Source organism: Clytia hemisphaerica, unplaced genomic scaffold, assembly GCF_902728285.1.
Source record: "Clytia hemisphaerica strain Z4C2 unplaced genomic scaffold, Clytia hemisphaerica genome assembly, whole genome shotgun sequence".
Taxonomy (NCBI): Eukaryota; Metazoa; Cnidaria; class Hydrozoa; order Leptothecata; family Clytiidae; genus Clytia; species Clytia hemisphaerica.
In genome coordinates, this window is record NW_027104390.1 from 1989823 (window position 1) to 2017029 (window position 27207).

The window sequence follows — 27207 nt, forward strand, 5'->3', positions numbered from 1 at the left end:
GAAAATTGGATCGATCAAACTTGTATGATAAGGTAAATTTCGAAATAAGCTTTGCCCTCTAATGGGGGACTCTAATGAGCGCAGCATGGAACCCTTAACTCATTTTAACTCTTTTGAGCATCTTTCCATTTTTAGTAGGTAGAGCATATTTGGGCGCTGGGGCTTGAGATATCCCTAAATATTATGACCTTGAAATGTTTACCCAGTAATAGATATGGATATAATTAAAGGGACATAACAGTACTTGCGAAATTTGTAAACAAACTGTATGCAGCGGATACAAAATCAAAACAAATGTCACATGTCAAAATAAAAAATCAAACCAAATATGGCTAATTTTGATTGTTCAATTGTTTTAGAAGTTTGTTTTGGACACGTGATTTGAATTGTTCTCTTTAATGACACGTGGTTCGCGCAATGTTTACATTTTACTACTTTAATGTCCCTTTAAAGATGATTTGCAAAAAGTTTACATTTTAAAGACTATCGTTCGATTTGACTGAAATTTGTTCCTGAAGGCTGGGTAAAAAAAAAGAAATATAATAGTAACGGACGGAATTTGACCCCATGATTTTTGGGTACACTCTTTAGACTGGTTCTTGGTCTGTAAAATACGTTTTGTCACGTGTGTGGATGGTCGAAAAATGTTGGGACCCCTCGTTTTTTAAGTTTTAAAAATATTTTAGTCTATAATTACCTTATTTTGGAGGCTTTTTAGAGGTTTTGCAACACCATCTCTTGGTCTGTAAAATCATGGATTTAATACAGAGACTTTGGATAAACATCGAATGAAACGGTGGAGAGCAAAGTATTGTATTCCCAGGGGGGGACTGGGCTTGCGGACTGATGGTATGTGCGGGCCAAAAATGGGCTTTTAAAATTGCACCCTGCAAAAGTCGATGAAAATCATACCCTTAGAGTGCATTGTTCCCCAAATTTTCAACCCTTTTCGTGCTAAAAATTGTCAAAATTCTTCCATTTTTGGGCCAAATATCTAGATTTCTCATGAATTTTCTGAAATTTCTACCCTGACAGTACATCTCTAGTTTTTCCGACCCTTACAGTGTATTTTAAACATTTTGAAAAAGGTACCCTTAGGGCCCGCACCAGCTGCCCCCCCCTCCCTCGGGATTGTATTTCTTTTGTTTCAGAAAACAATCAATGTACAGGCTTTGTCCGCAAAGGACAACTGTCATGGCGGCTCGAAGGACTCTGATTTTGAAAAATGATTAATACTCTTATTTCTAAAAAGTTCTCTAACTTTTTCTATTCGTACTTTTGCTGGCCAAAAGTTTGAAAATAAATGCTAGAATACCAAGCAGATACATTTAGGAAATCTGGTGTGAGAAAAAAATCATCAGACGAGTAAAATCAAACAAAATGCTTATAACGACACGAAATTTTGAATTGGGAATATCTTTCCAATATTTCTCCGAGAATAACTGAGATTGACATATATTACATGTAAGTCTCATAGCTCCACTGTGGTGGAGAACTTAAAGTCTCATTTGGGAATTGGATAAGTGTATTTTGATAAAAAATGCAATTATAATACTACGAAAAATCATTTAATGGTGGAAGGAGGGTGGACAATAATGTCATTACTGCGGACAAGGCTTGTACATGAGAAATTGGCAAAAATCAGCTTGTTGTTTTTCCAGTGTCTATAATAAATCCATGGTAAGATACACAATACCAGAAAGTGGCAAAGAATTGTTGATAAGAGATGCACGAAGGGTTAAAAAGCAAATAAGGTAACAACCGAAAAATATTAATTTTTGGTATATAACAGAAAATGTCTGCTGTATTTACGAAAATATTACTACAAATTTACATATTTACGAAAAAAAAGATAAAGAAAATGAAAACCGAAATCCACAATTTATGAAAATAGAAATAATAGAACTGAAATACTTAAAACACATCATGTAAAGCCTGCAAAGGATTGGAAGCACCATAACAAATTTCCTAGAAAATGTGGAACAAGGATATTTACCGTATTTTAAGACCATGTTCGCATGTGCCGGTACCGTTTCACTCCGAAACGGAATGAAGCCGTTCTATTGGTTAGAAGTGACGTAACACTTGAATGTAACCAATAGAATGGCTTCATTACGTCACGTGTGAACATGGATTAAATCACGGGAACAAAATTGGTTAAAAAGTACGATCGGGAAGATTTTTGTCATAGAGGGCAGGAGGAATTCGGAAAGCAAATTGATAAAAACTTTATTTTACGTCACTTTCTCCGTATTTTTTGCCGCTTTTCGCTGATAAGATCACAATGGATCACAGCATCTTTCTTCGACAGCATCAAGATGTTATAAGGGGCTCCCAGCGGTTTGCGTGAATGCGTGAATGGGCTTTATCACTTGCGTGAATGTGTGAATTTATGCGATTGCGTCAATTGCAGGTCCGCCTGCGGGGGGGGGGGGGGCTCTTATAATCAAACTTTTCATTTCGGTCACATTTGCCACACCATTGTCGAGCAGAAGAGTTGTTTGGCAGAATGAATGCCCTGTTCTTACGAGATAACAGTTTAGTAGGCACGCTTGACAATACCGTAATTTCTCTAATTTAATACGACCAAAAAAATAATTATTTTGGAGGTGTCGCACTAATAATAGGAGGATATAAATTGCTCTGAATCTGGAATCTTTTTATCGTACTAATAATTAGAGGAAAAACTTTGTAAAGGCGCGCTAAATTGGAGGAAAAATAAAAAAGACAATTTTTTCTGTCAAACGACAAAGAGATGGTAGCCAGATCATTTGAAGTATGTGGCATCACAACAACTGATCCAAGCAAAGTGAGAAGTGGAGAATTCTACGAACAATGCATGGGTAATGCTAAAACTATCTTAGATTTAGAGGACGATGCCACTGAAAAAGACGATGACGATGACGACCCTTTTGAATTGTAAATAATATTTTTGAAAATTTGAAAAATTTGAAAGAACAAAACTAATCCTGAAAAAATCAGTTCGTACTATAATTAGAGGAAAATTTGAACTTTACCGTATTAAATTAGAGGAAAATCAAAAGTAGGTAAATGGGTGCTCGCACTAATAATTAGCGGATTTAAATTAGTTCAAAATGACGAAAATAATTTCCTCGCATTAATTAGAGGACGTATTAAATTAGAGAAATTACGGTAAAAATAAAACCGTTATTACACATTAAAACAGAACGAAATAAAAAACCTTACCATAACTTAAAAGAGGGTTACGTCTAATTTATCTCAAATAGCCTTCACTATGATGGGTTGGATTCGAACAGGAACGTCTCAGTTTCTTTCTCCTAAAAAAATACAGAATTTACTAAATACTTTCTCTTGCAGTACCTTAGGGGTACTAATTTTCGCGGTAACTTATTTTCGCGAGACAATTTTTTCGCGAAATAATTTAATTTTCGCGGGACTTATTTTCGCGAAGACGGGAATTCTAAATTTTCGCGAGGATAAAATTTCGCGAATCAGCCCCTTTTTAACCGAATAGACGATATCGGCTTAACGAAATTCTCCCCGAATGATTACCCATGATGCATTGCGCAAAAAAATTCAGTCAGTCAATATAGTCTGTGAATTTTTTTGCGCAATGCATCATGGGTAATCATTCGGGGAGAATTCGTTAAGCCGATATCGTCTATTTCTTTCATTTTCCTAGGGGTTCAGGCAAAAATCATGATTTTAAATTTTTCGCGAGGATTATATTTTGCGAATTTCGCGAATCCACAGGTTTTTAAAATTTTCGCGGGGATTATATTTCGCGAATTTCGGAAAAACTCGCGAAATTCGCGAAATATAATCCCCGCGAAAATTGATACCCTTAAGGTATTTTGAATGAATAAGTTTGGCGGGTTAAGTTTAAGGAATCTCCAAATTTTCGCTATTTTAGACCTTAAGCCAGGTTTTTTGCTCATTCAATAACGTTTTCGGCCAAAAATATCCTGTAGCCACCAAATCAAATTCCCAGAAAATGTTTTCCCTTAAAGTAATATTCGGTAGCAGGGGGGCATAAACCACTCCAATTTTGCCTACCGAATTTCATAAAACCACACAAATACTGGCTTTATTCGCCTATTGAAAACCTATCCTTTGACATACAAAGAGTCATTTTTAAACACCAATAAGATTTACACATCAATATACGAGACACCTGTCCCTTTTGACGCCGACCCATTTTTGCGTTTCTTTTTTAGATGTGGGCTATTATGTATTAAGGGGGAGGCTTGATAAGGTATGGGAAATAACAATATGATCTGTAAAGTGCATATTCACTTCACAATTTTCTCTTCTCACAACTTAGGCTGCACGCATTCCCTCTGATTTGATTTGATATACTTTAAATGGGATAAACTTTCGCAGGGATTAAATTTCGCGGATCGGCTCCAACGCGAAATTTAATCCCTGCGGAAGTTTATCCCATTATTAAAGTATATCAAAATAAATTCTGGGGATGCACGGAGCCTACTCACAACTTAGCTCTCACAACTTAGGCAAGCTAAGCTGACAAGTTACAGCCTTATATAGCAGCTACAAATCTTTGTTTTGTAAAATGACTTGATTTTCTTCGAGCGGAAAATCAAAATTACAGAATTAAATATAGTGTTCAGCATAAGCGAAAGAACAGAAAAATCTGCATTTCGTTTTGTCTTTAAAAAATCTTTGCCACCTTCATAAAATCCTGTAAACCGTACTTGGTAATGCAAATATGCCAATGAGGAACCCTGTAAAATTAAGGAAAACATCAAAACAGTAGCTAAGATCACTAGAGTTTGAGCTGAATGTCGCTGTCTTTGTAACCTCGTCTGACAATCTGATGATAGGTTTGTCTTCTCTTTCCTTTTGATTACTTTCAACGTATGAAATATACAAACCAGAGCTGATATTCCTCCAATAGCGTTTAACAATGAAGAAACAAAAACGATGATCTGAAAATTGATAACAGTATTTTCAACGGATGTTACCCAGAGCCAATTAAATCCAATCGTTAGTGAAAGTAGAACTTGTATTCCAACTAAAACAAAAACACCTTTCGATTGATCCAGTTGATTCAATGGACAAGCAACAGCACGGTATCGTAAAACAGCTATTATTAAGGTTGTCGAAGTATCGTTGAAGATTACAAACGATCCAAGAGATATTTTCAAAGCCATGTATTTACATTCTAAACCGTATAAAAGACCAGTAGCCAGCACTGGAAAAACACAAAAACCAGCAATCAAATCAATACATGATAACAAGAGAAAAAGTTTTTGCGAGATTGAAAGTTTCTTGTTTGTTTTGATCAATCCGTAGATGAACGCAGTGTTACAGATGATGTTTAAAACTGCTAATATAACACAAATAATTCCTAAATGAGTTTCAAATGTTCGATCTTCGGTTAGTTTCATTAGGTTCTGTTGAATGGTGATGTCTGACTTGTTCAATAAATTAATGTAGCAACCATAACGTAAATCGTTAGCATACTTCATATTTGACAACTCTTGGATGGTGAAATTATACTTGTTGGACATTATTTGTATCTCTTGGAGCTTTGTTAAGTTAGGTACAGTTCTCCTTACTTTAGTTAATAGTCCAACTAATATTCTTCAATGTTTCAAAAATAAATAGTTAGTACGCAAAGTCATTATTGTTTTTTAAATTTTAATCAAGATTTTTTCTGCTTATGATTTTTTTAAACGTCGTAAATGACTTCTGTATATATTTGAGTTTCTCATTATGGTTAAGGAACCGTTTTTCAATGATTAGAGTTTTGGTGATGGAAACAATATTGAAAAAGTCGTGATATTGAAACAAGGGATTACAGGAACAGGAACGTGTAGTGTCATTTTCCTCGGAATGCATGTTGGAAAGATAATTCGGGAGTTGATAAGTGGTTGTACAGCAATTTTAAAGAAGATTTCTGGAAACTTTCGTTCATCATGATCCTACTTAAGTTAAAGTTTATGAAATAAAAGATGACACCAAATTTGAGCTATATTTCAAATGACGAATTTACAAAACTTAATTCCATCAATAAAGTAAAGTATGGTTGCTATCTCAATTTATTGAATAGCTCAGACATCACCATTCAAAGGAACCTACTGAAACTAACCGAAGATCGAACATTCGAAACTCATTTAGGAATTGTTTGTATTACATTAGCAGTTTTAAACATTGTCTGTAACACTGCGTTTATCTACGGATTGATCAAAACAAACAAGAAACTTTCAATCTCGCAAAAACTTTTTCTCTTGTTATCATGTATAGATTTGATTGCTGGTTTTTTTGTTTTACCGATGCTGGCTATCAGTCAGATATATGGATTAGAATGTAAATACATGGCTTTTATGATCGCCTTAAATTCAATGGTCGGTTTTAATGATGGTTCTATAACTTTGAATATTGCGATACTGAGGCACCGTGCCATAGTTAAACCTCTCCACCAAAACAATGACAAACTAATAACAAGTTTGGTCATTGTTCAAATCACACTATCACTGACCATAGCAGGTGGCTGGGTGATAATTTCTTTATTTTACGCAACGGCATCAAATTTGGAAATTCTGCTTTACATATGCGGTTTTATTATAGCTTTTTGCGGGATAGCAATTACCATTTGTATCATATATACTCTTTATTCTATCAAAAAGCGTCAGAAAATTGACTTATCGACTGACTCGAAAATACGACTCAAGAAACAGCGGTATTCAGCAAATACATTGATGGTTCTGGCATTTATTTTAATGGTTACGGTATCGCTTCAAAATGTTTCGATGAGCAATTTATATTTGCAAGTTCGAACAGAAGATTTTAGAAGGGCAGGGAAACGTTTTCTAGACTTTAAAAGAAATGGCGATTTTTCATTGGTAGCACTCATGCTTAATACAATCCTTAATGTTGTTGTTTTGATATGTCGTTGTCAGAATATTAGAACATTTTATACGAGAAAACTGTGCAGTTGCATGCAAAATTAAGCCCTTCATCGTGACAGCCGTTCCGGAATAAGGTGTACATGTACGTCATGCTCATTATTGATTGGATACTGCAGGTAGGGACATGAAAGCGCCGCAGCCCGTGCATCGTTTAATAGCAATCAAAGAGGCGGTTCAGTTGAACATAAATTGACGTTACAATTTTGTTGCACGAGCCTTGGAATGCTTACCTAGTACCATCTATGATTTTTCGGTGATATTGAAGAGTCACTACATTTTTATGGCGACGTTATGAGCCCTTTAATAACTTTTGATAGAAAAGGATTACACAAGTTTCGTATGGTACAATGCATTTTATGAGGTTACCAACGGTTTATACAAGACAAGACAAGACATACTCCTTCCCAAGTAAAAATAAACGCTAACCTAAGTCAGAGATCACGGTACAGGAGAGTAAATATAGTATAATCGACCGCCGGAGGCGGTTTCTTTCATAGTGGTACGCTAATCTCGTTTTGCCTTGACTCATTACTTTGTCTACCATTTACTTTCGGCTTTTTTAACTAGATTACCCAGGTGTTTCTCTTTTTTTTCGCTGAATGTCTTTTATTCGGAATTTAATAATCGAGACATGAAAAATGACTATATTGTAATCTGTTTTCAATGAATAATCTAAAATGTACTGGAGATGACATTTAGGCGTTAATAATGTGCGCGCGTGACTACGCGTGATGGAAGGCGGTCGTTTCAGTGTGGTTTAAATCCACACTGTGACCTAGTAAGTAATATATTGGACGTATAATCGACCACCGGAGGCGGTTTCTTTTATAGTGGTACGCTAATCTCATTTTGCCTTGGCTCATTACTTTGTCTACCATTTACTTTCGGGTTTTTTACTAGATTACCCAGGTGTTTCTCTTTTTTTTTCCTGAATGTCCTTTATTCGGAATTGAATAATCGAGACATGAAAATGACTATATTGTAATCTGTTTTCAATGAATAATCTAAAATGTACTGGAGATTACATGTAGGCGTTAATAATGTGCGCGCGCTCTTTTGCGAGCGTAATGCGTGATGGAAGGCGGTCGTTTCAGTGTGGTTTACATCCACACTGTGACCTAGTAAATAATAAATAGCTGCTAACAAAACAAACTAGGATGTGTTGTTAATTAAAACCGTTTATACTGGTTCAGAAACTTTTGAAACTTTTTGTGGCTCTTGCAATATGTTTACCCGCCCAACGATAGCACAGAAAATCTTTTTCGGTCGTTTCCGGTAGGAAAGATGACATATTCTTGACCTGACGGAATATCACATAGACTTCTGTTCATCCTCTAGCGAAAAGAGCTTCTTATATAGAAAGTATATCTATAGAGGCCTGCGATTCAGACTAAATATTCCAGGATACAAATATCAAATGATTCTGGTACAAAATAAATAATACCACAAACCTCAGCGTAACTGATAACTTGGAATCCAACCAGTTCGTTCAATGATGGTGTATTAGACCGACATCCAGCACAATATAAGGGAATGTAAACACAATCTGAAGCACGATCGTAATATGAGTTGCAATCTGTGGAAATATTAACAAAATGTTATTAAATGAGATTCAAATCGGCCACCGTGTAATTAGGTTCCTATGAAATTACTGTCGGACGTGCTAACCGCACTGGCACAACTTCAGTATCTTTTAAATTGCTCGTAGGCCCAATTGTAAATATAAGAAATAAAAATAAAAAAATAAAAATAAATTGAAAAAATAAAAAAAAACGCCCCCAGAAATTCACCCAAGGAACATGTATGCAAAAATTCAAAAGTCTCCAGCGTGCCCAAAAATTTTTAGCCTCGTTTTGAGGCTAAAACTCGTGACCATGCCCCTAAAAATCAAAATTTTGAAAAAACAAAAAAAATGCCCCCACATATTCACCCTAGGAGCAATTGTGCAAAATTTCAGCTGAACCGGACAATTTTTGAAGTGTCCAGTGTGCCCCAAAGTTTTGAGGTGACTGACGACTGACATACTGACTGACATACAGACATACAGACATTCTCAGATTCTAGCTCAACTTAAGCTAAGAATTCATGATATTCATGATGTAATCTTATGTAATCTTTTCGTTGATTGACACTCCGAATCAAAACATTTGGCCACCATTATTGGTGGCAAAACAAATGCGTTCCCCAATGTTTTCCAAGCAAGGACCCCCGGAAAAAATAAGAAAATATTAATACAGAAGTCCAAATACTCCAAATCAAAGAAAAAACTCTTTCATTGAAATTCTTTAATTATCTGCAATAGATTTCCAAAAGATATTTAATTCTATTATATTACGTCACAAGATATTAAGCTTTCTTTTTCGTAAACCCCCGGTTTCAATACAAAATAGGTTAGCGGGACAATTTTTTTGCCACCAATAATGGCGGCAAGTTGTTACGTCACATCTATTGTTTAGGCGCAAAGATTACATCATGAATATCATGAATATAATTTGACAAGAATTCTCAAAAAGAAAATGGCAGATAACATTTCAGTGTTCGGTTACACAACCTCTACTCCAATATGTGGTAAGCGGCCAGCCAAAATTCCGCAATCCATATTTCCAGATGTTGAAAGTTTTCCCTGACCTTCAGACTTTTGTCATGTCAGAACAAACTTTCTACAACATGTGGCAGAAAAGCAAGATAATAATTATGCACATGGTGTTCTGAGGAAAGCTTCACGAAAAATATAGATGCATTTGTTTCTAAGATCAGTTCAATAAAATAAACTTACTAAAGCCCTTTGCTTTACTCCCTTCACTTTCCGGGAGATCCCTGGTAATTTTCTCTTTTAAACTTTCCGTGGGTTGCACTTTGAAAACACTAACGTGTGTTGATGACGTCACACTTCGGGGAAGATCGTACGGTACCGAGAATAAAGCTGAACAATAAGAAGAAAAAAAACGTTGAATCTAGAAGAGTTTAGAAGGGTTTTCTGCATTAAAATATAGATATTGGCAAAGTTGATACGATGGCTAACTTCTCTTTGTAGCAGATGCCCGGCCCTGTATTGAGTGGTCTAGGAGTCGCCTCGTTAAAGTCGCCTAAGATATTTGCCAACTTATAAGACAAGACACTGGGATATAGTATTTGGATAAAGTACATTACTCCAGGGTGAACTGTAAGTGACGGGCTTCTCGAGTTTCTGTCTACTCAGTCTCCCTTATTTGACATGGATCAAAAGGCACATGTGGTAGTGAAATCTCAAATTAGTTAGTAGACTATGAGCTGAACATAAGGTGAGTGCGAATATCGACTTTTTCAGTTGCAAAAAGGTACCCAAAAAGGAAAGCGTTTCTTAATAAAATCGTACTTACACTTTTCTGAATGAAGAAGCAGCCCGCAATTCTTGCAAGCGACAATATCATCGACCTACAGTTGCGACGGAAAATTAATATTTCTTTATGTTAGCATACTAAACAATTCTCTTTTCACTTTCTTATGAGAATTTTGCCATGTACTTACAAGTATTAAAAGTTAACGGGTATATTAAAATACATCTAGACTAAAAATAAATGGTATCTGAGCTAAAAAGAGCTTAATTTTGTGCCAAAGTAACAAAAAAAACACTGACAGCTCTCCGTTTAGTAGTTCGCTATCAAACTTAGGTCAATGAAGACACATATATATGTGTTAACACTTATAATGGTAGTCCTAATTAATGATATAGTTCAACTATAACTTGAGCAGTCTATCCCTTAAAAGGTCCATAAAGAAATTCCAAGAGCACATTTTGTTTATATATAAAAAATATTCCAATGACTATGGAATTAGAAAAATTATATCCATTGCAATGTGAAAGTGAGTGGAATTAATACTTACCATTGCTTGTTCTTTTTCACAATGGTTTTCATCTTTGAGAATATTATCGACACTTTCTTTTCTTGTAGTTCTTCTCAGATTGCGACCAATCTTTTTACCTTTTGTCCTACGTTTCACCATTCCCAGTGTTTTACCCATTGATGTTTCTAATTGGTTCGTTTCATTGACATCGGGATATTCTGATTGGTCAATTTTATCTTTCTTGGCAATTGATTGGTCAATTTCGTCACTTAAACGTTTTTTGGAAGATGGCGGCACAAATTTGAAAATTTTCTTGTTGTTTGAATTTTCGCCTAAAGGTCTTGTCGAGGAATCATCATCGATTGTAATCTTTGGCTTAGTTTTATTTGATTGGCTACGGGTTCTTAATGTTTCGTTTCGATTGGTCGACGTGGAGCTTAAATTCAAAGCATTGTTTTTTGATTGGCTGACTGGTTTGGCTGATTGTTTCTGATTGGTTAATGGTGGACTGAAGTTTTGTTGATCTTCTTCAAAGTCAAAATCAAATAAATCCATATTCGGGCTTTCTACTGTTGCTTTCTTGACAGTCGGCTGAAAATCACACGTGGTCGAGTCTGCATCTAACAAAGAGTCATTTGATTGGTTGAGAAAACTCATACTTGAATCTAATTGGTCGAAACGCTGAATGTCCTTTTTTGATTGGTTAAACGGGGCACTTTGTTTTAAATCTTTAACAACAGACGATCTTTTTTTAAACGTGCTGCTGATGTTATGAACTATACTGTTTAGTGCGGGTAGCTCTTTTTTGACATCGCTTCCAGTTTTCAAGACCTGAGTACTTATCATGGATAGCTCTTCGTCATCACACACTTCGAAACTCATTTCAAAATTATCATTTTGTTTCTCTGAAGGTTTTCCAAGTTTTCCATTGTTCTCGCGTGTTTTTAACTTATCTGAACATTTCTGATGATTAGGATCCCCATACAATGACTTCTCAATCTTCTCTGTCGATTTTGGAAAATTGTTCTCACTTGTTTTTAACTTATCTGAACATTTCTGATGGTTCTGTTCCTGTTGATCGCTATGATCTACTGGTTTTATTGGATTGTTTTGTTTGTTTTCAGGGTACACAAATCGTGAAGCAATATTGAGGCTCTTCCGCTGGTTGCTAAGCTTCGTCTCGGGAAGATTTTCTTTAGACATTCTCGAAGAAGCAGTCTGGTTATTTGTGGTATGCTCGGGAAGGCTAGTTTTATACTCATCGATAGAAGACCTTGCAACATGATCTAGTGAAGTACGGCGTAAACAATCATTTTCTTTTTGCTTGTTTTCCTTTGAGTCATTTTTCACTGGAGACATTTTTGTACAACTCAGCGTTTCCTTATTCCGAAGACTCCTACTCAATCTTTGTTCTAATTTTTGTTTAGTGCGAATATCAGATTTTAAATCTTTACAATCTTGAAGATGAGTATTTTGTTCGTCTTCCGTCTGAGTCCGCATTTCACCTGATGGCCGTTTCTTAATAAAGCTACCAATAGAATTCACACGATTAACTGTATTATTCATGCCCATTCCTCCTGTATGAACAGGAGTCATTTCCCTTTCACACGCTTTTGAAATACAGCATTCCGTTTTGGATTTCGGGAAAACATTTCCCGTCGATATTTCGTTTTGCATAATTGATTCCTTCGATGCTGAATTCTTTGTTTCTTTGCTGTAACCGATTGGTTGTTTTCCTGACGTTACTTTTTCACTCGTTTCCAGTCTTTTTAGTTTTGGGTTTGTTTGGTTTTCAACAAATTGGGTGATAGATGTTAAACAAAATTGAAAATCGCGAAATGTTTGGAATCGACCACGAACCCATTTTGATAATCCTAAAGATAAGAATGAAAGATCATACTCCAGATTGTTGCTGATGATAAAAAAAGAAATAAATATTACGGCAATTCCCACCAACAAAGAACTACGATTAGCGAGACCTCGGGGGCACTGACATTGACCGATGGGGACGGGGACTCTGTCAAATATGAATGTTTGGGACTCTGTCAGAACGAAAAACCACCCTGTAAAGTTCCAAAAATGAGTAAAAGTAGAAGAAAAGCGAAAAAAATTTCGAATTTCTACCCTGAAAATTAGTAAATTTAGGACCATGGCAGATAGCCTCAAAAAGAGACCCTGTCTAGCGACACGTCCCCGTATCCAATTTTTCCATTCTTGCCTATCCCGGGAGCGACACTTTAAATACCAAAACTAATATTTAATAAAAAATAAATAATATATACTGATACCGTCTCGGTATTTGGGTGACTTTTGAAAACGTTCATCAATCATAATGATGGCGCCCCAATCATTCCTTTAAGAAAATGACAATATCAATTGAGAAAAGACAAACGCTAGTTCTCTTTTTAATTGCAGGAATAACAAGCAACATGCTGAATGGACCTACCTAATGATTAACATCAGATGAAAATAAGAAAAAAGTGACAATAATTGTACAAAAATTCAGAATGGAAAAATATAGCTTGTGTGTTGAATAATGTAAAATGGTAAAAAGGAATTTCCCCAAATACGAAAATCACTTAAACCATTCAGGCCCAAAAAACCTTTTTTTAAGCTGTTTTTGGGCCAAATTTACCCAAAAAAATTTTCCTTAAAAATCTGGCTCCGTCACATTTTGGGCATTGCCATTTTGCATCATTGTGCAAAAAATCAGAAAAAAATTATGAGTCAACATTGAGAAAAGCTATATTTTCTTATTTGGTTAAAGGGAATTTCCCCAAAATACGAAAATCCGTCTTTTAAGGCAAAAAGAATTTTCCAGGAAAAACCACTTCAGCCATTCTTTAGAGAATCTTGCCCTCCATCTTTGTACAAAAAATCAGAAAAAAGTAATGACAGGATTTTGCACAAAGTCCAAAAAACCCTATTTTTAGGCAGTTTTTGGCCCAAATTTGCCCAAATATATTTTTTTTCGAAAATCAGGCTCCGGCACATTTTAGGCATTGCCATTTTGCATCATTGTGCAAAAAATCAGAAAAAAATAATGAGTCAACATTGAGAAAAGCTATATTTTCTTATTTGGTTAAAGGGAATTTCCCCAAAAATATGAAAATCCGTTTTTTAAGGCGAATAAGAATTTTCCGGGAAAAACCACTTCAGCCATTTTTTAGAGAATCTTGCCCTCCATCTTTGTACAAAAAATCAGAAAAAAGTAATGACAGGATTTTGCACAAAGTCCAAAAAACCCTATTTTTAGGTAGTTTTTGGCCCAAATTTGCCCAAATAAATTTTTTGTCAAAAATCGGGCTTCGTCACGTTCTGGGCATTGCCATTTTGCATCATTGTGCAAAAAATCAGAAAAAACTAATGAGCCAATCCTGAGAAAAGCTGGTAACAAACGGACGGACGGACGGACGGACGAACGAACGGACGGACGAACGGACATGGGTTGATTTATAGTACCTCCACCGGGGTACCCGGAGGTAGGTCCAAAAATGTAGCTATTCTATAAGTTAATTTTCGCACTGGCGTCATACCTAACTAATAGAGTAGCTAAATGAATGACATGGAACCTTTTTTGAATCTCGGGTATCATATCCATGATATGCACCAATGCATTGTCTTCTGATATTACATCACGGACTCAATAGCTGATTGGTTGCAAGTGATGTATTAAGTGGTATACGTCACTTAAAACCAATCAGCTGTTTGGTCTAAAATCAAATGTCAGAAGACCGCAGCATGAAGGTAGAGCACTCAGCTACGGTGCACACGGTCGTGATTTCAATACTACTAAAAAGTTCAAAATGGTACTTGATGCCTCTCTCAGGGTGTCTACGGATTGTTTTTCAGGATTTTCAAGGTTTTCAAGGTTTTTTTGGTCATTTTAAAGTGGTTTTTCAAGGTTTTTTGGCCAAAACTTTGGCACTTTTCAAGGTTTTTTGATACTCAGTTGACATGGCTCTTTACAGGAATTTTGGTTTTTCAGAGTGGTAGGTGAAAGAAAAATAGAAGACAGCAAATAAAATGTATTTGCTTTTGGTGCCCGGGGAATTACTTCCACAGTTAAATTTCTATCTCCCTCTCGAGAACAATACCACAAAAAGAAATACTCCAGCTCCCTAGTCTTCCAACTGTAAAAATAAAGAATTAGAAGCAAAACCAATTGTTTACAGTGACCGAGGAGGCGCAACCATGGTTTGCGCCGACGAGAGAAAATTTTGATTTTGACCCTTTCAAATGGCTAAAAAACGCCTTGTTTTTGATTTTTTTTTAAACAAAAATCAATTGCCAAAAGAGTTGTTTTAAGGAATCCTCGAAATTTTATTGATAAACGGCCATTATTCCAAGACGCCCTGAAGTGATTTGAAAACTGGGGAACAGTCGATTTTTAGGGCTCATGCAGATGGAAAATTAGTGACAAAATCTCAGCTAATGATAAAAAAATATGTGACAGAATCGCAACAGAAACAGGGAAATATGGAATTCTCTAAATGTTATAAAGGTTTAGCGCCGCAGGCGGTTTTTTACTTATTCTTGCTTTTCGATTGACTGGATGGTGCATTTCAAGGTTTTTAACGATTTTTCAAGGTTTTCAAGGTTTTTCCCAGAAAATTGATAGTTTTCAAGGTTTTCAAGGTTGAGTGGTTCATTTTCAAGGTTTTCAAGGTTTTCAAGGTCCCGTAGACACCCTGTCTCTGCTTAATGCTTAGCAATTAAACAGATGGGGCGAGGGTAAGTTGAGAAGACCAGGGGAAATTAGTAGCGATCTCCCCCATCTTCGGCTACAAATAGCTAAAGAAAGGGGAGCATTCGGTTTGCCCTCACCTGCAGTCGCAAACTTACTTACTAATGTCAGAAGACATTGCAATGGTGTATATCATAAATATATATTAAAATTTAGCACTACCAACCAAATCATTTACCTGTGACGGATACAACGTCCAACAGCCTGAAAAGATAAACGTGGTAGAATTTATGAGAAGTTGAACCTTTAAGGTCTTGTAATAAAATAGCCAGAAAATTAAAGTTATGATTCAAAAAACATTTCGACAAATATTTTTCAGCATAAGCTTTTCGTTTTATTAGAAAAACATCATCAGTGCATATACTGATAACTTTAAGGTCTTGTTATACATAGTTTCACTAACAAATACACAACAACACATCACTTGTCTATCTCTAGAACTATTAATTTAGAACAATGACTGTTTATAAAACGAATAATAAAAGTTAAATGAAGGAAATGTAGAAACAAAAACTAAATATTTTAAAATTTTGCAAATTGGTGCAATTTCTTCTTCGAAAAATTAGTTTTTCGTATTTAGCACAATTTAAATTTAAGTCTTTGTACAAAAAATTAGGAAAAACTAATGAACAGATTTTATAGTCCAAAAAACCCTATTTTGGGGCATTTTTGAGCATTTTTGAGCCCAAAAAAATTTCGTTTCGAAAAATGAGCTTTTTCATAGGAAAAACTAATAAACAGATTTTTAACTCAACTTTTAATCTCATCCCCTTTAAATCTCTTTGCATATCATAAGAATTAAATTTCCCGTTACAAAAAAAGAAGCGAGTTTATGCATTTGCACTTTTGAGGACTGAAGCGACAACCCGTAGGTCTGGCCTGCAAAGTCGAGGACGGTCAAAGTGCTGATTTACCGTCATCCTGAATCAGTCAGGATGTAAAACGATTAAAAGCTTACCGTCTCCGCTGCAGAAAAAAAACACAGATATATAAGCTCTCTAGAATATGATAAAAAACAATCACGTTACCTGATTGAGAGCTCTGAACGCTTGCATTTCATACCACTCTCCGCCGTTCAATAAACCACGTGATACATTGGCATTGTTATATTTTCGTTTCAATTCCACTTGAATATCTTTGACATTGGGGAAAGGAATACCAACCTAAAAATAAGTAAGTAACGTAAGTTGGTCTAATGTCGACGTCCCTCTTCTAATTTCGACACCCTTCTTTTTTTTTTAAATAGTAGGATAATCGGAATGTTAGAGTCGCTGATGCAAACTATTTTTCTTTACTTAAAAATCAGAGAAGAAAAAATCTTTTGTCTATAAGTGATCCCAACCTTCTTTATTCCTATCTCTAAAGAAGGGTGACAAAATCAGAAGAGGGATCACCATCGAAGGTGACCCTGAAGGCTCTCTTTTCTTTAGCTTTCTACTTAGAAGCAGGGGAGGAGGCTAACTTTATTGTCGCTTCTTTAGGATGATGCATTGAATTTAGTGCTTCCTTTGTCTGCTTGCCACATTTTTCAAAATCTGGCAGTAAAATGTTACTCTAGAATTTAAATGTAAGCGACGCGGACAGCGCAACTTTTTCTTTTAATTCAACAAGTTATGTTTAGGGTCCGCATTTACATCTAAGGGTTGGTTCTTCAATTAGCGGTGCGAGTAATGACCTCGTCATTTTCGCCATTTTGTGAATATTTCTGCCCATTTCCCAGAGGAAATCGGATGTTTTGGAGTCCGCAAAGCCTTAAGCTTCTTCACCTTTAAATGTACGCCCACCTTAACTTGTTCTTATAACAAATTGGTGAACAGACTTACCACTATAACAGCTCTAGCGTTATCATCAGAGAAATCCAAACCTTCGGATACTTTACCACGGCATACAGCAAACAACAGTGCACCATTAAGGACTGAGCCATCTTCTAGAAAATGAAGAAATCGTGCATGTTTGTGTCATTTTACTCTAAGGTCCCAAATTACCTTAAGGGAACAAATTTTCGCGTAAAGAAAATTTTGCATAATTTAATTTCGCGGTTCACAGCTCAAAATTCAGAAATTTCGCGGAAGTTAATTTCGCGGTTGAGATAATTTTTTGTTTACAAAATTGTCTATTTTGCCCAAAAAGACCAATTTTAGAGGTGACTTTTTAAATCCTAAGAATATTCGTGTTTCATAGAATTTAATTTCGCCGATTTGTCAAAAAACCGCGAAATTAAATTTCGCACAAATTTGTTCCGTAAAAAATTCTTCTCTCAAGATATAGGGAGTTCCGAATAAAATAAGGTAATTATAAGCCAAAACCAGGCTATTTAGAGCACTTCAGCTTGTGATAGCTAATAATATTTTCAAAAATAAATAAACGAGGGGTCCGAAAATTTTCGAAAATCAATAAGCGGGGAGACGTTTATTCGGGACCTTAGAGTATATAAATTGTTTTTCTTTTCACCAATTCAATGTGAAATGGCTTGTAAATTCAAATTGATGAGTAAGCAAACGATATCACTCTTATTTATAAACAAATACCTGTTTTATATTTAGCAGACACCGATGCATAATAATTACCCAAAATCTCATCGAAATCTGCAAGAGAGAAAGAAAAGGAAATCAAACGCACTTTGTTACATCTGGTTTCAACTTCAAAGAACTTGCTCAGGTTGCCAGGTATATGCGATTATGGTATGAGGTATGAGCCATTACAGTCCCTTTTTCACACCCTTGAAAGTCTCTCAAAGGGGTACAAAAACCATCAAAAAGCAAATCGAGTCTCTGTAAGGGTTCCAAAATTACGAAAACAAAAAATTGACTACTTCAAAGGACATAAGTTTTAGAATTTGGACTAACATTTTAAATGGGGAAATAGTTTCTCTAAGGCTAAGGGTGGAAAAAACGTCATTGAGGGAGACCAGAAAGCCGATCGTCTAAATTAGAGCTTACTCAAGGAGAACAAGGTGAGATTCTACAACTTACCAGCTTTGTCTGAGCCACGAGGTTCTGAATGAACTGTCTTGCAAAGACAAAGTGTGTTCCATAGGTCAATAGTCTAGAAAAAGGAGGGAAATGATAGAAAGTGAAAAAGGGTGCTATCTACCACGAAGTAAAACCATTGACTTCCAAGCCCCGAAAGGACACGAGCTTCCTGGATGAGAAATAAAGCCTCTTATTTCCCAACCTAAACGCGTGACTCGCGTGGCTTCCACACAAACGCTACAATCAAGCTCATAATATTTGAGAAAAAAGGGAAATTCACCGGGAAGTTTTGAAACCACAATCGATTTGTAAGTGCTCTAACTTAGGTTGGAAGGGTAGAGTTTTAACTTTAAGTTTTAACATGAGACTTAAAACAGTTCAAAAATAGTCCAAAAAGGCTCAGAATATAGCCTGGAAGTCTGCCAACCCCTCCCAAATTGAAATTTTCGATTAAATTAAAGAGATAGACCAAAATCGACTTTCTCACCGGAACTTTTAAATCTTGAAAAACGTTGAAATAACCGAAATTCTCAATATATTTCAACCATGATTGTAGATTGAAAGTAAAACATATTGCCAGATTTTAAAAAATATACCGCATGAAAACAAAGAAAGTGTTAGATTTAATCCGCCGACTCTAATTGCGACTCAAATCATAGGGCTTCACTTTTTCTGGCTTGAGAAAAGTTGACTAAAGATTCATCTCTAACCCCTTCGGGTCTTTAAACTCAATAGGCTATGCCTTTTAGAGTGAATGCGTGCCATGCGCGGAATATTAGAATCTGCTCGGTAATATCTGCAAGGTATAACTTTAGACAGGAGTCGTTTAGTAATATACGTGCGTTATATAATAATATGATAACTGTTTCAGAATAATAACAGTTTGTATATAAGCTACAATTTGTCGATTCGATTATTTGTTTCTTATTTTCTCCTATAAGGTTCCGAAAAGAGGTGTCCCCCGAAAATTTTTCGGACCGCCCCCCAACTTTATTATTTTTGAAAATATTTTCATCTGTCACAAAGCTTCTTTTTTTTTGGTGGGGGGGGGGGGGGTGTTTAGGAGGTAAAATTTCGGACACACACTTTAAATTGGAACGACCGTAGCATGAAGGTAGAATCATGAAACATGAAGCTACGGTGCGCAAGGTTGTAGGTTCGATTCTCAGCCGGGTCATACCAAAGATTCCCAAAATGATACGTGATGCCTCTCTGCTTGATGCTCAGCAATTAAAGAGACGGATCAAGGGTTAGTGGAGAAATCCAGGGAAAGGAGTGGCGCCCTCCCCTTCCTTCGGGTGGACAGCTATACGAAAAGGGAGCTTTCGGGCCTCGACTGCGGTCGCAAACTTACTAACTTAAATTGGAACCTCCCTCCCTTTTTTCGGTACCTCCTACTATTTGGGGCCTTAGACTTTTTGTTTTCTAGCATGCTAGACTAGCATGATGAGTTTTGTCTAATGAGGCTCAGTTTTCCTTTGAAATTTTATTGTTTACCTTCCATCTTTTGATGAGTTTCTCCATCATGCTGTATGAAGGCAAAAAACACAAAACACCTTTTGGAACTGCCTAGAAAAAGCAAGAGAAAACATCAAGAAGTTTCATACAAGTAATAAGACGTTACATTACATTTCTTTAGAAGTTCTTTAAGGGTTTTAATTAAAAACACCCTGATAAAAACTGGTTTAAGCTCTTTACCAAAAAAATGGCAACAATTTGTAAGAAAGACGGAAAGAAAAAAGCTTTGAAAATGAAAATTACTGCTTTGCTATGTATACCTTGCATATCTGTAAAACAGCTTTTCCAACTTCGTCTTGAAAAGCAAAAGTCTGAAAACAAAGTTTCTGATAACTAAACTTTCAATACTGCGATAGGAGAGGGTATGGGTTTGATTTCTTCCCTTCTTCAATAACCCTCGCCCATTTTTTTTCCAGGTTGTCTTTCCAGGTTGCCAGGTAGGTCAGTCGGTAGAGCATTTGCCTTATAATCAAAGGGTTGTGGATATGAACCACCAACGCAACTTAGCGAATGATTAGCTTGGATTGTTGAATCTGATCGAGGCGGTAAGTTACTGAGAGATGAGAGTAGGTGTATCGCTCTACCTCAGTATTCAGCGCAAATACAGAAGGAGATACCTTATCGGGGAAAAATATTTGTCACTTGCTGGTAGTTGGTAAGCGCATTAAGGCCGGGGAAAATTTTCGTCGGGGAAAAATATTCGTCACTTGGCCAAAATTTCGTCACTTTTCCCCGACGAAGTTTTCCCCGATAAGGTAGACTCCCTCACTCTTGGCTCCACCGACAGCCACCAGATCAATATACCTATTTACTTATTTTCCAAGTAAACTCGACCCTCAAACTATGGTTCAGTGCCCACCCTAAGATTTTAAATCTTTATGACCCATTGTGAAATTTTCTGCTGATTCCCATGCAAAACCACGGTTCCCTTTTTAAAACCAATCTATACGATATATGCTGACCTTGCAAAGACAATGCAAAATATTTACACGGCAATAAAAAAAGTAGACCAATCGTTTTAGAATAAGACATTAAATTGTAAAATAAAACGACCAACTGACGTAGCACGCGCTGCTTTTTTTAAGATTCATTTTAACATATCTACAAAGTTTTCGCAAGCTCAGCATTTCTTTTTCAAAGCGATTTAATTATCGTTAACCTTATGGATGGAATTATATTAGTTGTAAAATTAAGTACCTCAGAATTTTGAAAATTAGCTTTGATGGCGATGTTTGTTGGACCAGAGCCAATGTTGCCAACCAAGACCTGGAACGGGAATAAACAGGACCATGTTCACACGTAACGTTTCCGTTTCGCTCCAGAGCGACACGAAGCCATTCTATTGGTTAATCGTGACATAAAACTTGAATTTTATCAATAGAATGGCTTAATTTCACTTCAAAGTGAAACGGAACCGTAGCGTGTGAACGTGGTCTACGATACCTTTTCGCTATCGGTAAAAAATTCATCGGTAAAGATAGTGACGAAATCTTTACCTGTGAATTTTTAGCTGACGATTTATTTTTGCCGACGAATTTTATTTACAAACTCATCGAAAGGTTGTATGATTCAAGCCGTAAACCAGGGACCAAAACCCTGATAGTGTCTGACTCCAGGTTATCAGGGCAGTGTCCAAAAGCTCGCAACATTACATTTTGTTATTAGAAGCTCAATTAAGTCTTAAAAGAAACGCATGGTGGAGTATAACATTTTAAAAGTTAGTCCGATATGTTTCAACCATATTTTATCGTAACTCGCAAAAAAACATAAATTTTGCGTCATAACAACATTACAACTAAAAACTTAATAACTTTTGATCGCGGAAACTGGTGTTTTTGCGAGTTGCGCTAAATTCAAGAATCTGAACAAATCAGGCAAAGTTTGAAAAAGTTTTACCTGATGTTTGCCCAATTTCTAAGCCCATAACCAGCTCCTTACAATGAAATGTAACGTTGCAACCTCTAAAACCTGCCTTGATAGTCTGGAGGACATGATAAAAGGTAATAATAACCTAAAAGCTTGAACCGACAGATTAAGGAATGGAAGAAACACCTTTTACCTGCGAGTCATCGATAACGTGATTGGCTTCTAAAGAAATCGGGAAATCGACACCCAATTCGGATGAAAAAGATTTCATCGGGGATAACGTACCAGATGTCAAAACAATCGTTCGCGCCATTTCACCGACTTGTGAGAAAACCTAATCGATAAAAAGTTAGACTGGAGTCGTTTATAACTCATGTAATACAGTGTTATTGTTATTATGTAACTATACAATAATCGTAACGAGATAACATCAGTTTGTATATTTTGTCCCTTCCATTATCTTTTGTCTGAATAAGTGGTAGTGGTATAAGTGTCAGAAAGTGGACTTAAATATTATACGATGAATTATACGTCTTATTTTTAATGAACATTTGTGCCGCGACCCCTATATCAGGCTCGCATTATGCTTAGCATTCTATTGTTCTTAAACATTAGGAGGGCCATTGTTTATGTACCAAAAACTGAGCCTGCAAAATGCAACATTAAAAAAACAAATTAAGAAATCCATAGATACAGTTTTAAAAAAATGTTTTCACTTGTATAATTTCCCTGCTTGTAATAGATTTTTACTCTGATGATGAATCTTTTGTGAGCGAGGTTGAATACATATATAGTTTTTACTAAACAAAATGAAGCTTCTGGTTTTTCCTTTACAATAAAGCTGTTAGCCCAAGGCAACATTTTCAAGAAAATTATGACAAAATAGTCCAAGTACTTACAACTGCTGGATTAAGACACCACAAATTTAATTTGTATGTCCATACTTTTTCACTACGATTCGATTTCCTTAACCAACCTCCCGGTGCTGTAACAATGACCGGCTTCATGACCGTTGTTCGACATAAGCCTACACGATAACCTTCAGCAAAATCTTTAGTTTGATCGAACAGTTTTTCTAATATGAATATGATTGAAGATAAGGTTGCAAGACTTTTGGTGTTAATACGAGGTGTGTCGTCGTCCTCTCTAGAAAAAAAGAATAAAGTTCTAAAAAATTGGTTCAAATTTAATACAGATTTTTTATATAAGAACATAAGGCTTCGGTGGCCAAAATATAAAAACAAGTTTTACAATATTTCTAAGGCTTTGCAGACTCTAAGAACACAATTATTTAGGGAATTGAACAGAAATACTCCCAAAATGGTAAAAGTAAGAACAGGTTAAGAACATTTTTAGGCGTCAAATTTAGACACAGATATCATATTCCTTTGACATTAGGCAAAGTTTAAACAATGTAATGCATTCTTCGCAGGTACCACTTTCAAAAAAAAACTCCGATCAAAGATGACGGATATACGTAAGTCCAGGGTTTATAAAGGTCAGTGATTTGAACCTCTGCCCCTTCCATGATGGCGGATTTTCATCAAGTTACGTAACTTAGGCAAAACCCAAAAAACTCTACAAATCACTGTACGAGATTAGCGTGTGGCATTTACATATGTTGAGCCTTATCGGGAAAACAATGTCGGGTTTTAATTAGTCTGGAAGAAAATTTCGTCGGAGAAATTTTCGTTACTTAGAGGCATTTTCTTCACTTTTCCTTGAAGAAAATTTCAAATTCGTCATTTTTCCCCTACTAAATTTACAATTTATACACGCCTTCCCAAAGACTAAATTGCCCAAGCTCCAAAAGAAATGGTTTCTCTCACTAGCTCGAAAAGAGATCTTGTAATTCGACGTTATTAAAGCAATGATTTCGGTTAATAAACACGTACAAAATTTGGATTTGGATTTAGGTTGGGGATTAAAAAAATTGGGTAAAAGTTTTGATAATAAAATGTCAGGAGAAGATTTTGTCGGGGAAAATTTTCGTCAATCCCTCAAAATTTACGTTATTTTCCCCGTTTTTTTACGTTTTTCCGCGAAAAGGTACCTGTTGAAAGCGTCTTGTTCTTCAGATACCAGTTTTTCGAACGCGTTCTAAAAAAAGGGGTAAAAGACAGTTAAGTTTGCCACAAAAGATACAAAAAAAAAACAAAATAAGTTAGGTGTAATAGTTTAACTCGCAGTGGACGAACTTAAATCAGTCTAGAGCCCCTTGGAAATTTTAAAATTTCAAGTTTTTACCCACTGGAAAAATGAAAAAACATTCGTTTACGCCATGGAAATGTTATATATAATGGAATGGCACATTTTTGTCCGTGTGAGTGACAACATAAAACAAAAAGAATATGGAAAACAAATAAATATTCTTTGTTTATGCTTTAATTAAAGCTAGAAATAAATCCTCTCATACATACTTGATAAAGTGTGAGAGTATGTGACGTCATTTTAGCGGGATCCTCAGCCAACATTTTGACCATCTCCTTCCCAGTCCACACCTTAGCCTCGTTTTCGAACCCTCTTTTATCCAGGCTGTCTTTAGTCTTGTTGATCCAACCCAAAATACCATTACACTGTTGGAGAATAAACGAAATGAAATTAAATCAAATTATTAAAACGGGAAATTGGAGCCTTGATGTCCTAGGTTTTTTCACAGATAGATCCCGTTACCACATCTGACTTAGCAAGACATTTCACGCTCTATTCTCATAAAGTGACGAAAAGTTAAGTTTGATATATTCGTTCGTTTCTGTAGCCTTTAAAGCGTCTGTTAACAACATATTTTTACAAAATATATCCGTTGTTAGCCTTCCACCTATTGTCAAATTCGGAACATATGAATAATGTCCATAATGTCCAATAAATATTTTTACATAGAAACCTTTTCAGATGCTGAACGTACTTACCAGGTTAAGAAGACAGTTATGCATGTTGACTGATATATTACAGCTGACTGAAAGGAAAACAGAAAACGGCGTAGATAAACATAAAATTTAGATAATAAACTAAGAATGGTCATGTTATATGTGGCCGGATAGCTCAGTCGTTAGAGCATTCGTCTTTGCGTGGGTTCGATCCCCGGTCACCGCCAACTTAGCGAATGAGTATCAGCGTTGATTGAATAATTAGATCTGCACGTTAATTAACTGCAAGCTGAGAGTAGATGTGGTGGTCCACTTCAGCATTCGATCTCCCAGTTCAAGCGCAAATAGAAATTGGGGTTTCCTCACTTCTTGCTCCGCCGACAGCCACAGATAAATCTACTTACTTATTAAATATTTCACTTTCGTGTACATTAAAACAAGCTTGATGCTAAGTGGACCTACCTGACCATGTCAAAAAAGATGAGGGAAAAAATCGAGGGAAAATAAAGCGAAAAAAGTTACCAGTTTCATTTGGCAGTTTGTGTGGGGAAAAAAATAGGAAAAGCTGATGATAAAATCTCGAGGAAATCCAAATACAACATTTCCTGCATTTTTCCAGCATTCCTCGTTACATTTAACCTTACTCATACTAGGATTTTAGGGGCGGTTCAAAACTATGGAGGGGGCTTTCCCTGTACCACCCCATGACCTTTGATCTAGTGGGTCTTTTTGGATGAAATTTGGCACACAAGATCCTTGTCATAAAAGGTAACTTTTGAAAAAAAATTTCATTAAGCCCAAAGTGAGCAAAAACCAAAAATTTCCTTTGTTCTCATAAATAGCTATTGTATTCTGAAGCTAGATAAAAGTTAGGAATTTACAGAAAATTTCATGCCAAAGGGTCTATTATACAAAAGTTATTAACATTAGCTTCACCCCGAACAGAAACAGCTCCCCCCCCCTTGTGTGAAAAGGGTTAAGGTCATGTTGTTTTGCATCTGTGTTGACAACAGAATAAACTAATGAACCATTCACGAGAAAAGTTGATTTATAGTATCCTCAGGTAGGTCCAAAAAAACCCATCCCTTAAATAATGGACATCGACAGTGGAGATTTGATCCGAAAAATCGAGGGCGGTAAAAGTGTCGATTTACCATCGTCATTGGTCAGTCAGGATGTAGACAAATTAGAAGCTTACCCTCTCCGTTGGTACTTACTCATATCGCTCAGATCTTTGACAGTGTCATCCAGTTGGATAGTTGTCAATTGAACACTTCCAGCTTCTCGTGCAGAATCCTCAATGTTGTGTGCTTCATCCAAAACAACAATCTGGTCTTTCAAATTGATCATCATCTAGGAAACAAAAAGAACGTCGCTAAATTCAATTATTTTAAATCAAACTCAAATCTTTCAAACTTTTTCAAAAACCCTTTTCAGCGTATGAAAAGGGACTAAACATGGTTTTAAAAAAAACAAGTACACAAGTACACAAGAATTACCTAAAGGGAAGGACCGGACGTTTCGCCTGACGGACATTTCCCTGGCAGACGTTTCCCCGACAGACATTTCCCCGATAGACAATACCCCAAACGGACTTTCCCTGAACGGAATTTTCCCCGACCAGGCATTTCCCCAAACGGGCGTTTCCAGGACCATGACAGACATTTCACCTGACGGATGTTTCCCAGACCGGATATTTCCCCGATAGACTTTTCCCCGGTAGAATTTTTTCCCAAAAAGTTATATGATTTGAGAAGATCTCATCACTAGTGCTGCAAGACACTCCAGTGTTCAGTAAAGGTTTTGTTAAAAAAGGATCAATATCAATAAAACAAGTGATACTTTTATGGACCTACCTGGTTATGTATTTAACACATTAATAATTGATATCTACGTGAGTGTTACCATTAAACAATCATTCAGAACACAAATAGTGACGATCTATTAAAATTAGTCGTTTGTTTCTTATAAAAAAACGTTTAGAAACCAAAATTTCATGCTCTTGAAAAATTCTTTCATATTCAAGACTTTGCGAGCAAAAAAAACATCGATCTCATCGAAATATCGAGTAATTTGGCTAAGAACATTGATGTATGCTTATTAATAGTGATTCTTATAGATAAAGGTCACTATCCCCCGGATAGTGAAACTATCAGCGAGATTGAGAATTGCTTGAGATTGAGAATTGATTGAGATTGAAAAAAAGTCTAAATAAGATTTACTCGTTCAAAGGCCCAAAGTATTTAAAATATGTAAGATGATTTGAGAAAATCTCTACGTTGGAGTTGAATTCCTCAATCAAAGATAAGTATCCGTTAAATCTACTAGCCAAAAAGTAAACTGACATGTACCTGATTACGAATCAAAGGATCGATGAGATAATTGTATGGACAAAAGATGACATCAGCACTTTTACATAGATCGCGACTAGCATAGTATGGACATCCCTGTATAAAAATAATAATAAATACCGATTTTATGTATCGGAGTATATC

The 27207-nt window shown here is 36.0% G+C and overlaps 1 protein-coding gene across 1 annotated transcript in view; it reads right to left on the reverse strand.

The window, feature by feature from the left end:
• Window positions 1–1782: 1782 nt before the first annotated feature.
• The window catches only part of LOC136819677 (Fanconi anemia group J protein homolog), a 32634-nt gene continuing 7209 nt past the window's right edge, over window positions 1783–27207 (reverse strand). Inside the window, exons 10-31 of the mRNA XM_067075922.1 lie at window positions 27064–27159; window positions 25930–26065; window positions 24755–24801; window positions 24266–24421; window positions 23899–23945; window positions 22745–22991; window positions 22039–22179; window positions 21177–21245; window positions 20240–20290; window positions 19959–20030; window positions 18462–18534; window positions 18018–18074; window positions 17313–17416; window positions 16518–16652; window positions 15668–15693; window positions 13031–13095; window positions 10782–12616; window positions 10277–10331; window positions 9694–9840; window positions 8369–8493; window positions 3208–3299; window positions 1783–1968 (exon numbers count right to left, since the gene is read on the reverse strand). Of these exons, the coding sequence (XP_066932023.1) occupies window positions 3255–3299; window positions 8369–8493; window positions 9694–9840; window positions 10277–10331; window positions 10782–12616; window positions 13031–13095; window positions 15668–15693; window positions 16518–16652; window positions 17313–17416; window positions 18018–18074; window positions 18462–18534; window positions 19959–20030; window positions 20240–20290; window positions 21177–21245; window positions 22039–22179; window positions 22745–22991; window positions 23899–23945; window positions 24266–24421; window positions 24755–24801; window positions 25930–26065; window positions 27064–27159 (3729 nt within the window). The 3' untranslated portion in view covers window positions 1783–1968; window positions 3208–3254. The remainder of the gene's footprint in view (window positions 1969–3207; window positions 3300–8368; window positions 8494–9693; window positions 9841–10276; window positions 10332–10781; window positions 12617–13030; window positions 13096–15667; window positions 15694–16517; window positions 16653–17312; window positions 17417–18017; window positions 18075–18461; window positions 18535–19958; window positions 20031–20239; window positions 20291–21176; window positions 21246–22038; window positions 22180–22744; window positions 22992–23898; window positions 23946–24265; window positions 24422–24754; window positions 24802–25929; window positions 26066–27063; window positions 27160–27207) is intronic.